Source organism: Cydia strobilella, chromosome 6 (genome assembly GCF_947568885.1).
Source record: "Cydia strobilella chromosome 6, ilCydStro3.1, whole genome shotgun sequence".
Classification (NCBI taxonomy): Eukaryota; Metazoa; Arthropoda; class Insecta; order Lepidoptera; family Tortricidae; genus Cydia; species Cydia strobilella.
This window is the reverse complement of record NC_086046.1, coordinates 17,268,469-17,281,463: the sequence shown is the minus strand read 5'-3', so window position 1 is coordinate 17,281,463 and position 12,995 is coordinate 17,268,469. Positions and strand designations below refer to the sequence as shown.

The window sequence follows — 12,995 nt, the reverse complement described above, 5'->3', positions numbered from 1 at the left end:
GTGCAAATCTGTCTGATCCACATGTAACCTCAAAACGTATGTATCTTGCACCTTCTTGGTGTATATTTTTGCAGATACAATCTCACGGCGTTATATCTGGGGCAATAACCTATTGGCAGATCAGTGCGCAGTGGAAGCGTGCTGGGCCCATAACCTATTGGCAGATCAGTGCGCTGTGGTTCGCGTACGCCGAGGATATGAAAGGAAGGTTACTTACATGTGTCTTCAATAAAATGCCGAAATCCAGCCAATGTTGTTTTATTATTGAATAAATAATAAACTTACAACATTGTGAGTCCAAGTTTGATAAAAGACTTAAAAGATTCCTTAAGATTAGTATTTAAAGTATATATCATAATTACGGAGCCATGTTCGCGTTGTAGAGATGTTTGACAGGAAGTGCCATAGATAGAGTAACGCACAAAGATGCAGCAAACTTCAATTAGCTGTCATAGATTAAGTATATTAATAGAAGATCCAATGTGGGGTGTATACATGATATTCAATATACGCTTTTATCACATTTTCATGTGTCAAGGTCGGTGGCGGTGCTATTCTTGAAAGCGTATAGCATGCGGAAGACAGTTTGTCGCACATACGGTCGATGTGAGGGGACCACGTGAGACCGGAATCCAGGATGAAGCCTAGGTAACTTACCTCTTTAACTTGTGGTACCTCGATGTCATTTAGCTTTATAACTAATTTGTTATTGATGTTATGTCTAAGCTGGAAATATAAAATATTGGTTTTTTCTAAATTTAATAGCATTCCGTTTGCAGCAAACCATTGAGATATTCGTTGCATAGCAATTTGGACCCTAGAATTCAAAATTTGAAGGTTGTCAGCACTTACCAGGATGCACGTGTCATCGGCATACGTTATGAACTCCAAATCGGGACTTGCGAATGAGATGTCGTTTACCAGGATCAAAAATAGGACATTTCCCATTGTCGATCCCTGCGGTACAGCAATATTACCAACATTTTCTAAGTTCGATTTAGAGTTCATAACGCATGTACTCTGTTTACGGTTATTTAGAAAGGAGCGTATGGTGCCATGAAACTGGCCTCCGACACCATACCTAGATAATTTTTCAAGGAGCAGAGAATGGTCGATCATCTCGAAGGCGCGCGACAGATCGCAAAAAATAGCAGCGGCCTGTCGCCCGGCGTCGAGTTGAGACCACGTTGAGACAGCGTCCGCGCCACGACGTCGCGCGTCGCGTCTGTCGTCGACCGCCCCGCTTGATATGCATACTGTTGCTTATTTAATAAACCATTTCCTATGAAGTATCTCGTAAGTGATGAAATCATAAGATACTCGAACACTAGACATAATGGGTATTAGAGATATTAGTCGGAAACATTTCTCGAGCTCCATTTCGCCCTTCCTCTTATATATGGGTTGTACTGTGGTTGTACTTTTATAAGTTTCAATATGTCTGGGTATACTCCGTTAAGTAGGCACTCATTGAATAATAGCAGAAATAATGACACGACCACCGGCGGTAGATAATCCAGCACGCAAGTAGACATGTCATTTATATCTTGGGATTTTTTTCGTTTAATTGTTTTAAATGCATTAACTATTTCAGTTAGAGTATAGGGTTTAAACTGGAATGTAGGCACATACATTGGTAAATAGTTATACAAATAGATAAGAGCAGAGCGATTACACGGCTTTGTTTTGTTTACATTTGTTTGTGTATAGTACCGGTTTAGACGGTCGGCGGCAGCGGCGGCGCGTGCGTTATCGCTCTCACCAGCTGATTTAGAAATAAATAAGTACGTTTATGGCACTATTATTCTTATTTGAGTTTTTGCATGTTTCGGAGGCGATTATGCGCCATATGCACCGAGACAAGTTTTCATTCGATCTAGCTAGGTATCTGACTGTTTACATATTCACAACGAGTAGTTTTCAGCGTGGACCAATACAGTACTTCCATTTTTTCAAGGGTCGGGCGTCACCCGCTAGCGTTAGGCGCTTCGGATATTTCTAACGTAAGTTTGTGTATTCGGTAACGAATTTGTCGAACCGTTTCGGTAACCCAGGTACTCACATTGTTTTTTACCAACTGTTTTCTAAGTGGGAAACATATGTCAAAATAATGCTTAATTACGTTCATAACTAAACCTATCTTAGCACCAGGACATATATTTTTATTATCATAAATTTCAACCCAATTATATTGTTCCATATTTAAAATAAAATTATTTATGTTGCTATTTGAAAAGGTTCGCTTTATTTTTAATATTTACAGAGACATTTATGCTTACGTGGTCAGACAAGTTAAGAGGCCGGTGTCGATTTTAGTCGCAAAAATGTAAAATTGATAGATTTAGTCCGTGAAATTTTACACCTTTTGTTACCTAATTGAAATAACAAGTACTGGTTTCTATTAGCACGTCTTCTTATCTTACCTTTTATCAGATCAGTTTTTTGAAAACAAACTCACTAAATTAGTAATGTTTGCTTTTCTGATGGACGTTTAGGTAAACGCGCGTAAAGCACTGATTTTGTCGCTCTTATTTGTAAATTTCGTAAAGTTTGGACTGCTAAACATGGTAATTTTGTATTACACATATCCTGTACTAGACGTTTATCAGACTACATTTTAATTATTATGACTTTGAAGTAGTGTAAATGAAAGTTAGACGAAATCAATTTTCTCCAGAAATTACTTCAAAACAAGTGACAATTTCTCTGAAAATCGACTTAACTTCAACGTGATTTTGATACTTAAACAATCTACAACATTTGCTGAAACTATTCTTATACAATAATTTGTATAATTTACCACCATGATTTTTTGATGAATTTTTAAAAACTGCCCCTTCTCTTCATGCATTACCGGTGACGCACGCTCGCGACCTCATTATTAAAAGGCAAAATGAGAAGACGTGCTAATAGAAATCAATACTTGTTATTAAGATATTACGCAACAAAACGTGTATAATTTCAACGACTAAATCTATCAATTTTACATTTTTGCTCCAAAATCGACTACGGCCTCTTAAGCTCAATACAAGATAAACTTTGGATGTCAGATTTCGGAACATTAGTAAAGGCGTGATCGATACAAGTGCTAGATAAAGTGCTTATTCTAGTAGGCATATTAATTAATTGTCTAAATCCATATTGTTTGATTATATCATTCATTTTACATGTCTGGCTACATTTTCTCAACAAATCTGTTAATATCACCGACTAACAAGATCTTGTAATTTTGCATGATTGTCATATTTAATAATTCGGTTAGCTTAGAAAAATATAATTGTACGTCACCGCTAGGAGGTCTGTAATGCGCACCACAATGAGGTCGGCGCCGATGCACTCGACGGCGCAGGTTTCGAAGTGCATCTCAACTGACAGGTTTCCAACTTCTGGTCGCTCCATCGTTATTAGTGTTGAATATTAAATAATAAATGATAAAAATGCCCATATCTATACAAAGTCAGGAGCGGAATATTGTTAATAATGCAAACAATAAACTGCTGGAAAAGAACAGATCTAGCAGAACCTATGTAAGGTTACGGAATATATACCTAGTAACATGACCATCATCATCATGTTGGCCTTTTGGTGATCCAATCTTGGATGTAGGCACAGAAATAAATTATAGCATAGAAGACGCAAATGCATCTACTTCGCGTGTCCAAACCGAACCCCGAACAATCTTCGGGGTTGACCGTCGCTCTTTACAGTCCACGCGCGTCAGTTGTTGCAGCCGGAAGGCCGTAAAACTTAAAAAATGCTTCATTGCATGATAATTAACTGCAACAGCCCAAAAATTACGAGCACCCAAAGACAAGAACATATTTCCTATCACAGATAAGTAAGTAATTTTAAAATTATATTATGCGTAAATTTTGTATGAAAAAGTCGGCACGCTTGGTTTCAATACAAATCGTGGTATTTGCGTCATCTAGCGTATTAGTCTAACCCGTTCGTATTAAAATACCGCAAATCGATGTACATGTTAGTTACAATCTTAATTACAATAGGACGAAACATAATACCTATACCTAACTACATCTACAACTACAAATCGTTTAGCACCGAAACGTCAAAGGTTCGTCGCGAATAATTATCGAGGGTGGCTATCGCCTACACTAGAGTACCTACTAGCCCAAAACTAAATGAGGAACCTAACTGTTAACAAACTAATATTTTAGCCCAAAATCTAAAATAAATCGCTAAAAAGAAAAATAAAATAAATAAATAATAAAAGATGATATAAAATTGAAAATAAAAAACAACTATCACTAAAAAGTGAAAAAAAAAATTTAAAGAAAAAACCAAATAAAAACCAAAAAATAAGTAAAAACTTTAATAATTTAATTTCATTTTTTTTTTAAAAGGGAACCGCCTTCAAAAAACCATCCCACTGAAAAGCACGAAATAATTTTTCCCGTCGTAAAGCCTGTCTGTTTTTTGGTTTGGCACCGCCTTCGAAAACTAAGTAATTACCCGGATGGTTATTAATTTGCTTATTAAGTATTAATTACTTTTTGGCAAAAATTTGCTTTACGACGGGATAGGGACTGGACAAGTATAGGGGGTGGGGTATATAAAAATTATTTTGTGCTTTTCAATAGGTTGGTTTTTAGGGTTCCGTACCTCAAAAGGAAAAAACGGAACCCTTATAGGATCACTCGTGCGTCTGTCTGTCCGTCTGTCACAGCTTATTTTCTCCGAAACTACTGGACCAATTTAGTTGAAATTTGGTATACATATATATATGTAAGTTTGTGACCCAAAGCCGGACATGTAACGTAAACAAATGAATTTTAAACATGGGGGCCACTATTGAAAATGAGAAAATTAAAAAAATAAGTTTTTCAAACTATATCGTGTTATATATTAAATGAAAGAGCTCATTGTGAGAATCTCAAATATATATTTTTTATAATTTTAGGATAAACAATTTAGAAGTTATTCAAGAAAATAGGCAAAAAATTACCATCCCCCCCTTTATCTCCGAAACTACTGGGCCAAAAATTTTGAAAAAAATACACAAAATAGATCTTTACCTATAGATTACAGGAAAACCTATTAGAAATTGCAGTCAAGCGTGAGTCGGACTTAATTACTTAATTTTGATCCGACCCCTACGGGTTTTTTAAAGACATTTCACTCACGTTTCACATAAAAATACATTGTTTAAATTGTGTAATGTACGGAACCCTTGGAACGCGAGTCCGACTCGCACTTGGCCGGTTTTTTTAAATGCGGTTCCCTTTTTTAAAAAATAATTGAAATTAAATTATTACAGTTTTTACTTATTTTTGTTTTTCTGCGAGCTCTTACTTTGAGAACCCCTGACTCGACTGCGAGGGTCACTTTGACAGTGACAGTAGTTTGTTTACATTAATTCTGTGAGATATAGGAAAGAAGGACTTCTTGGTACTGCGGAGATGATATGATTGGCCTACGAAGGCCATTGATCCGTGATTATATCGACACAGTGTTTATTGAATTTGCCTATCTGTTTACAGGATGGAATCAGCAGCCCAGGGTGTGATCGATGCGTACAAGAAAGGCTCCAGTGGCAGCACCTGGATCGCAACCCGGGACCTCCCCGCCAAGGACATTACTGACAACGTCAATAGGGCATACGAGATCTTGGGCGAACATATTTGACCGCATGTAGAACAGTGAGCTGCAAATTTGCATGGACACATTATGAATGGAATTCATTCATAAAGTGGCCACATGTAGATAGGCAACGAAATTCAGTGAGGTTTGTTAATTCTCTTTGCTTAGTTAAATGAAGTGTAAAAACCGGGAAAGTTGAAAGCAACGCACGGAGGTTACAGGGTTTTATATTAGTTATTGAATTTATCTTAATACATATGTACATAGTTTTAGATATTTTTTATTATTATATAGCCTTTTGTTCTAAACATGTTTGATTTTGTGATAGTAAATTAGTTTTGATTGTTTATATGAAGTCTTTTAGTTCAGTGTGCCTGTCGGCAAAGGCCTCCTCCAACTCCTTCCAGTATTTCCTCTCTCTTGCCACCCTTGTCCAGAGTGGTCCCATGCACTGTACGTATAATTTCGTCTTCCCATCGTGTTAATTGAGGGCCTTACGATCTTGACCCATCGGTATAGGGTGCCACATTAAATAAATAAAAACGTAGGTATATATATATATATATAACACTTTAAACTCTCGCGTTTTGTACACATAATTAAACCCGGTAATGACGTTAAACGTAGGTATAATCACGTATAATATATGTTCTTTGTGAACTTGACTATTGGCTCTGTTCTGTGAGCGGTCGACCTCGCGAATATAGCTTAAAACTAAATAAATGTACCTATGGCACCGCCATTTTGAAAAAAATATCTATTTAATCAATATAATTTCACGAGAATCCGTTGTCAATTGCGACCTGTAGACGAAAACATCCGGACATACGAAAACATTTTTGCCTAAGCTGAAAGTGCTGAAACGGAGACCTTCACTGATGCTCGGTCAACGAACGGTTATTAACCCTTAATAGCACGATTAAGAATTTTATTAATCGAAAAGCACCATCTTGGGTGCAATTTGGTAACTGTAGGGAGCGTGCGTTAACTTTAGGGGGCAACAAAGGAACCGTCAGATTTTCGGCGCGAGGCGTAAATGTGAAGTTTATGCTTCCGATGTAGCTATGCACGAGAAAACGTACGAGAACGGTAGATGGCAGCACTTGCTTTGGCAATGTACACGTTTAAGTTTCCGATTAAGGCCACAAGTGACAAGATGGCAGAGCTACCAACGCGCATGGTCCCTATTGAAAATAGTAAAAAACCGGCCAAGTGCGAGTCGGACTCGCGCACGGAGGATACCATACCATTACGCAAAAAACGGCAAAAAAATCACGTTTGTTGTATGGGAGCCCCACTTAAATATGGATTTTATTCTGTTTTTAGTATTTGTTGTTATAGCGGCAACAGAAATACATCATCTGTGAAAATTTCAACTTTCTAGCTATCACGGTTCATAAGATACAGCCTGGTGAAAGACAGACGGACAGTGGTAATAGGGTCCCGTTTCTACCCTTTGGGTACGGAACTCTAATAAAAATGAAACAAAAATCCTTAAAAACATATTTTATTTAAATGACCTAGGCATATTTACAAAATATTTACAAATATATTGCAAAACTTAGGCATAATAATAATCATTACAAATTAAAATAGCAGTCCATCATATAAATAATTCAGCTAACGCTGCAAAAATACATTCCAAGAGCACACATAGAATAATTTAAATACAGTCGTAATTCAGCATACAGTCATAAACATAATCAACAATAAACGTTCGGGAATACAAATAAATTCCCCTAAGGTCGCGAGAAAATACACGGTTTGAGCTTGTTCAGCTATAAAAATCACGGCGCAAAGTATTTTTGAACAACTTAAGAATCCCCGGCAAGCTCGGTAATTCTCCATACAAAGGTAGTTACGCTCTCATTTTATAACGACTAGCTAGATTGCTCTGAAACCTTGTACTTACAATGGGATAAGGTATATCTAGGTTTGTAATTAGTTTATGTAACTTCAGATACCATAGTGAAAAAAAAAAACGAATTTAAGTTTTTCATACACAACTTGTTTTTGCTCTATTTCGTTTGTTTTATAAACTGGAGCTATATAAACTAATTACAGAACTAGATATACCTCATGTCGTTGTTTATGCAAAGTTTCGTTACAATCTAACACGTAGTTTTAAAATAAAACGAAACTCCGTTTGTATGGGAAGGTGAAATTCGGCCGAGCTTGCCGGGGACTCATAATCATAGCTTTTTATTTTTTTATTTTTTTATAAACTGATCGGCGATTGGCCCTAGTCACACCTGATGGAAAGTGAAGACAGGGCCTAAGATGGAGCTCACCGGTTCAGTAACAGCCTATTCACTCTATTGTTAATTTTTCTATAAAACAGTATACTCGTAGTATTAAAATAAAAGTCATGGCACGTTTAGACTAAAACAGTCTTTTCTGAACGATGTATAGACACACAGCCAAGAAAAAAAGGAATGCAAAAAACATAATTAGTTTGTCCGTGAATTCCCTGCGTCCGTATTTCTTCAGAAGCTTGCTCGATTCTGATATAGATCCCGCTGTGTTCTGAAGCTCTGATTGTGTTCCCTGCAAGTAATGAATAGAATCAGGCTTTACTTTGCGGCTTTACTTTTCATATTAATTAATACCAAAATATTACTTTGCTAATCCGCGAAAAGATAACGTGCTACTCGTGCTAGACAATCAGTGCTAACCACGTGCTAACCCTGTTATACTTACTTGCGTATTTTTTAATGTTCCCACCCCAAGTTTGTTTTCGTTGCCGGGCGTCAGACCGTCAACATCTCCTGAGGATGCCTCGTAGAGAAGCGAAACACGTGTCGAGTATTGTTCTTTTGGTGGTGGTTTGTTATATTTATTGCATATTTATTTTTGCGGTGGGAACATTAATTGCATGTAAAAAATACGCAAGTAAGTATAACGGGTTAGCACTGATTGACAAGCACGTTATCGTTTCGCGGATTAGCAAAGTAATATTTTGTTATTAATTCCTTGCAAGTATACAATTGGTTATAAAATATGTTTTGTCTTGGTTTGTAATGGTTTTCTACTTTGTTGAAATAATCACAGTCAGAATTAAATACCTATAGATGAAGGCCGAACCAAATATATCGCAACGGGTCTCTATTGTTTCCCATATAGTTTTAAGTCATAATGTTTGTCCTCTATTTCGTTAGTCATAATTTGGTTTTTCTCAGAAACGCGTAACTTTTCAGGATTGCCATAAAACAAACCTAACTTATCTATAGGATAACCTGAGGAAAATCCTTAAAAGTTAACAGTTTCAGAATTATGACTAATGATAATATGGCAATCATTACATTATGACTTTCAATAATTATGTCAAACAAAGGGAGCCCTGTCGCAACACATCTTTATCCTATTGTAATCAAGGTGTTTTGCAATATATTTAGCTAAGTACTATGTCTTCCTAATAAATGCCTTTCTATTATCACCAGATCATACTGCTGGCTCACATATGTATGTAAGTCAGTATGTACTGACAGGTTTAAGAGGAATTTCGATTACTCTGGCTGTGGAATGTACTCCCACCTTCACATTAAATGTGGTTCCTCATGCTGCTCCAGTGTGTGAGCGGGACATCGCTATACATATACGTGCATAGCGCTGTCTCGCTGATACACAGGATCGGCGTGCGTATCGGTATCAGTGTATTATCAACTTATTAGGTTATCACACACATGGTTGTGATGATTTACATAACTACTAAAATTTGGACTTAAAAACAATAAATGCACTTACATGTACTGTAGAACTGGATGAAACTAAACTGTCTAGTGTATTCTGACTTCTATGTGTTGTGTCAGCTAACTGTCTGCTGATTTGTAGCAGCTGCTCAGTCACGCCTCAAAAAAAAAAAAACAGAATTATAGACACGCTAATTACTTAGTGCTACTGAAAAGAGAAAAGAACAAGAACAGGACAACATATAATTAAAATAAAACAGTTTACTTACATGACACATTAATATTTATTGGTACAATGACCCTGTCCATCTCCACTACGTTGACCAACAGAAGTGGAGACGAACAGGGCACTTGATGCGTGACAAGACACTAAAATTGACAGTGAAAACTAAGTGGAGAAGTTTGGGTAAGACAGACAACACGAGGAGACGCCCTTGCACATCCTCACAGAGTGCCACAGAGAGTGTCACAGAGAATATCTTATAGTGTATAAATGTGATGTTTCACACTACGCTATTACGAAAGATGCACCAATAATGCGGTGCTAGAGAAATCTAACTGGAGAAGTTTGGGTAACTACCCAAGACAGACAACAGTGGCAATCCTTGGAGAAGGCCTTTGCAAACCGGCACATCGAATTCAGAGAATATCTTATAGTGTATAAATGTGATGTTCTACACTACTCTATTATGAAAGATGCACCAATACTAATGCAGTGCTAAAGAAAGGACGCATAGTATGAATAATTTCGTACACTGACCCGCCTGTTCCTAACTTTACCGCACGTGCGTAATTATATTGCTGTCTCGCTCATAATGCCGGCGGTCAATGACTCTGCAAGGAGAACAGCAATATAATTATGTGCGTGCGAAAGAGATAGGAACAGGCGCGTCAATGTATGAAATTCTTCGTCCCAAACGTCCTTCCTTTACGCGACTTAAGTGCCAACAACCATAAGGTACCTTTTCCTAGGAATTTGTTTCATAAAAATGGAATAAATAGGCTAAATAAATAGATTTGTACAATGTGTCATGTGTGTACAAGTTTAGGTTCCGAGCAAAGATAGATATAACTCCGTAATAGATGGATACAGTCTAAGAAAAAAACGTGCCTCGAAAATCAAGAAAATTTGATTCTCGTTCAGAGGGCGCTACTAGCTTTGGCCTGCTGTCGTATAGATGGCGTTGACGGTTTCGTTTGTTATTTAACAATTTTAACGCATATCAGTGAAAGAACATGGGTCAAAATCATAAAAATAATTAATGCAAATAAAAAAAAAAAATTATCCATATTTAAATACATTTTATCGTATTTTTATAAATATTTATTTTTAGTTTTAAAGTGTGTCGACAGATGGCAGGGAATTTACTGGGGTTACAAAATTTACTATGACAGTACCGCTCTAGTATATGTTACTCTATGGTTCCGAGTTAGGCCACAAGGCGGAAGATTGGAGGGCCAATGCGCATGGTCCCGGTGGAGTAAAGAAAAGACGACGATTTTTGAGAGTAAGACATACCTCAATATATAGTCCGACAAGAAATTGCAGAAAATTAATGAGGCCGCCCTTTCCTGTATAACTGTCACATTTTTGATGTAAAATGCTTAAACATGGCAACAATTTAGTATGGAATTTTTTTAGTTCCATTTTATTTAAAATCTACTATTTTATGTCTCACTATACCTGAAGATTTTTCAAGCAATCCATCACGGTCAACTTTTTTCTTTCTGTTTCTGAGAGCTGAGTCGTCTCCTTCTGGCGGCTTGAGCAGCTCCTCCCGCTGAGCCTTATCTATTGCAAACATGCTAGAGATGTTGGCATCTTTGAACTCTTTAAGGAGGCTGTAATAAAAAGGAATATGTGTTGTTGAAATATCACTACATAGTATAAAACAAATTTGCTTTCCGCTGTCTGTATGTCTTTCCCTATGTATACTTAGATCTTAAAAACTATGCAACGGATTTAGATGCGTTTTTTTTAAATAGATAGAGTGATTCAAGAGGAAGGTTTGTATGTATAAATTGTAAAGGTTTTGTGTAAATTTGTTGAACTACCCATGCAAAGCCAGCGCTAGTATTAAATAAAAGTGAAATCAAAAAAACCTTTCAGCAAGAAGACAAAATCACAGAATCGTTGGAATATTAACTTTTTGTCAATTAATTAAATTTCAATTCTGCATTCCCGCTGTGGAGATTTGCCAGACAAACTGATAAAACTACCTATTTAAATAGATACTTGAAATGTGATGGTTAACAGTTGTATAATCACAAACTCATTATTATAACATAATGAGATTGAACTAATTTCTTTAAGAACTAATGCATCTAAGAGGAGCGCATAGTCTGCTTGGCTACATAATCCCAAGAAACACAGTTTTTAGAAAAATTACTATTATCAAATCTTTAAATCCCAAGGGGAGAATTAGACTGTGTTAGAACTAAGTACGCATATTAAGTATTGCAAAGTTCATCCACCAAAGAAACACATGAAAACTGGGCTCTGCAGTTTTTGTGCCTTCCAAAGTGTTCACTCAAGGTGGTTGCCATGTTGCCAAGCAAGTTATGATTATGTGTAAGTATGAAATACATACATAGCCAGTTGTTGCCTCTGGGATGTCAGTTCCGCAGTATATTTATCATCAGAAGCTTCCTTCCCATATAATTCCATATTTTCTATTTCATCTCTCAATAGATTTATCTTTGCTCGGCCCTTTTCATTGAGCTCACTCAACGCCTCCATGGATTCTCTACATTCTAAAATATCCTAGAAATACAAAATAATCGAAGGAATTAGAAAAAGAAAGAGAAATTTAAATTCATATATTTAACGAAACATTAAAATACAAAAGTTTCCAGGCGATTTCAATCAAAAGAAAATTAAAGGTATTAAAATTTGTGATGTAAATTATTTATTGAGATAAAGATAATGTTAAATTAACGTTTCTTACCTGGATTGTAGCTTTGACCTGAAAGTGATATTTGGCCAACTTCTTTACAAAATTTTGAAAAACCACGTCAGGGTTATCTAACTTGGAGAATAGTTTATGATAACTATCAATGCTGTTTAAATCAGGTTTGATATTCATTTTGTGCATCTCATTAATAAATAATTACTTATCAGTTATTAGAAAGCCCAATCTCAGCCCAAAAGTACATAAATCACACGTCAATCTATTGTAATTGAACTGAACTGAACTGTCAACAATGTCAACTGTTCTAGTGTCATTTGTTGAAGGGTTACGTTCCGAATTAATAGCATAAGCCATTCTTAAACAGACATACAGACTACCGCACCGCACCACCTTGGTGCGGTCAAAATATCTCTTTCTGGCTCTAACTTATAACTGCGTCCTTAACGCACGTATGGCGACCGCTTTACACACTTTCGATACGTGCGCCGCAATAAATGCTCTAAGGCCGCACTGCACCAAGGTTGCGGGGCGTTGCGGTAATATAAATATTATAGGACATTCTTACACAGATTGACTAAGTCCCACAGTAAGTTCAAGAAGGCTTGTCTTATGGATACTAGGACAACGATATATATAATATACAAATACATAAATACATAGAAAACACCCAAGACTCAGGAACACTCAGGAACAAAATTTCTGTGTTCACAGTGTTCATCACACAAATAAATGCCCTTACCGGGATTCGAACCCAGGACCATACCGTCGGCTTCACAGGCAGGGTCACTACCCA

At 36.6% G+C, this 12,995-nt stretch overlaps 3 protein-coding genes across 3 annotated transcripts in view; 1 reads left to right on the top strand and 2 right to left on the bottom strand.

The window, feature by feature from the left end:
* The window catches only part of LOC134742464 (15-hydroxyprostaglandin dehydrogenase [NAD(+)]-like), a 102,246-nt gene extending 96,061 nt beyond the window's left edge, over positions 1–6,185 (top strand). Inside the window, exon 8 of the mRNA XM_063675640.1 lies at positions 5,502–6,185. Within this exon, the coding sequence (XP_063531710.1) occupies positions 5,502–5,646 (145 nt within the window). The 3' untranslated portion in view covers positions 5,647–6,185. The remainder of the gene's footprint in view (positions 1–5,501) is intronic.
* Positions 1–12,995, bottom strand: part of LOC134742445 (FACT complex subunit spt16) — a 261,308-nt gene that overhangs the window by 218,028 nt on the left and 30,285 nt on the right. The window lies entirely within an intron of this gene.
* Positions 7,093–12,466, bottom strand: LOC134742171 (vesicle transport protein SEC20). The gene is made up of 5 exons (XM_063675150.1): positions 12,239–12,466; positions 11,882–12,054; positions 10,975–11,132; positions 9,346–9,449; positions 7,093–8,148 (listed from the first exon to the last, which is right to left on the bottom strand). Exons 1-5 carry the CDS (start codon positions 12,383–12,385, stop codon positions 7,984–7,986), a joined length of 747 nt encoding a protein of 248 aa, XP_063531220.1. The 5' UTR covers positions 12,386–12,466; the 3' UTR covers positions 7,093–7,983.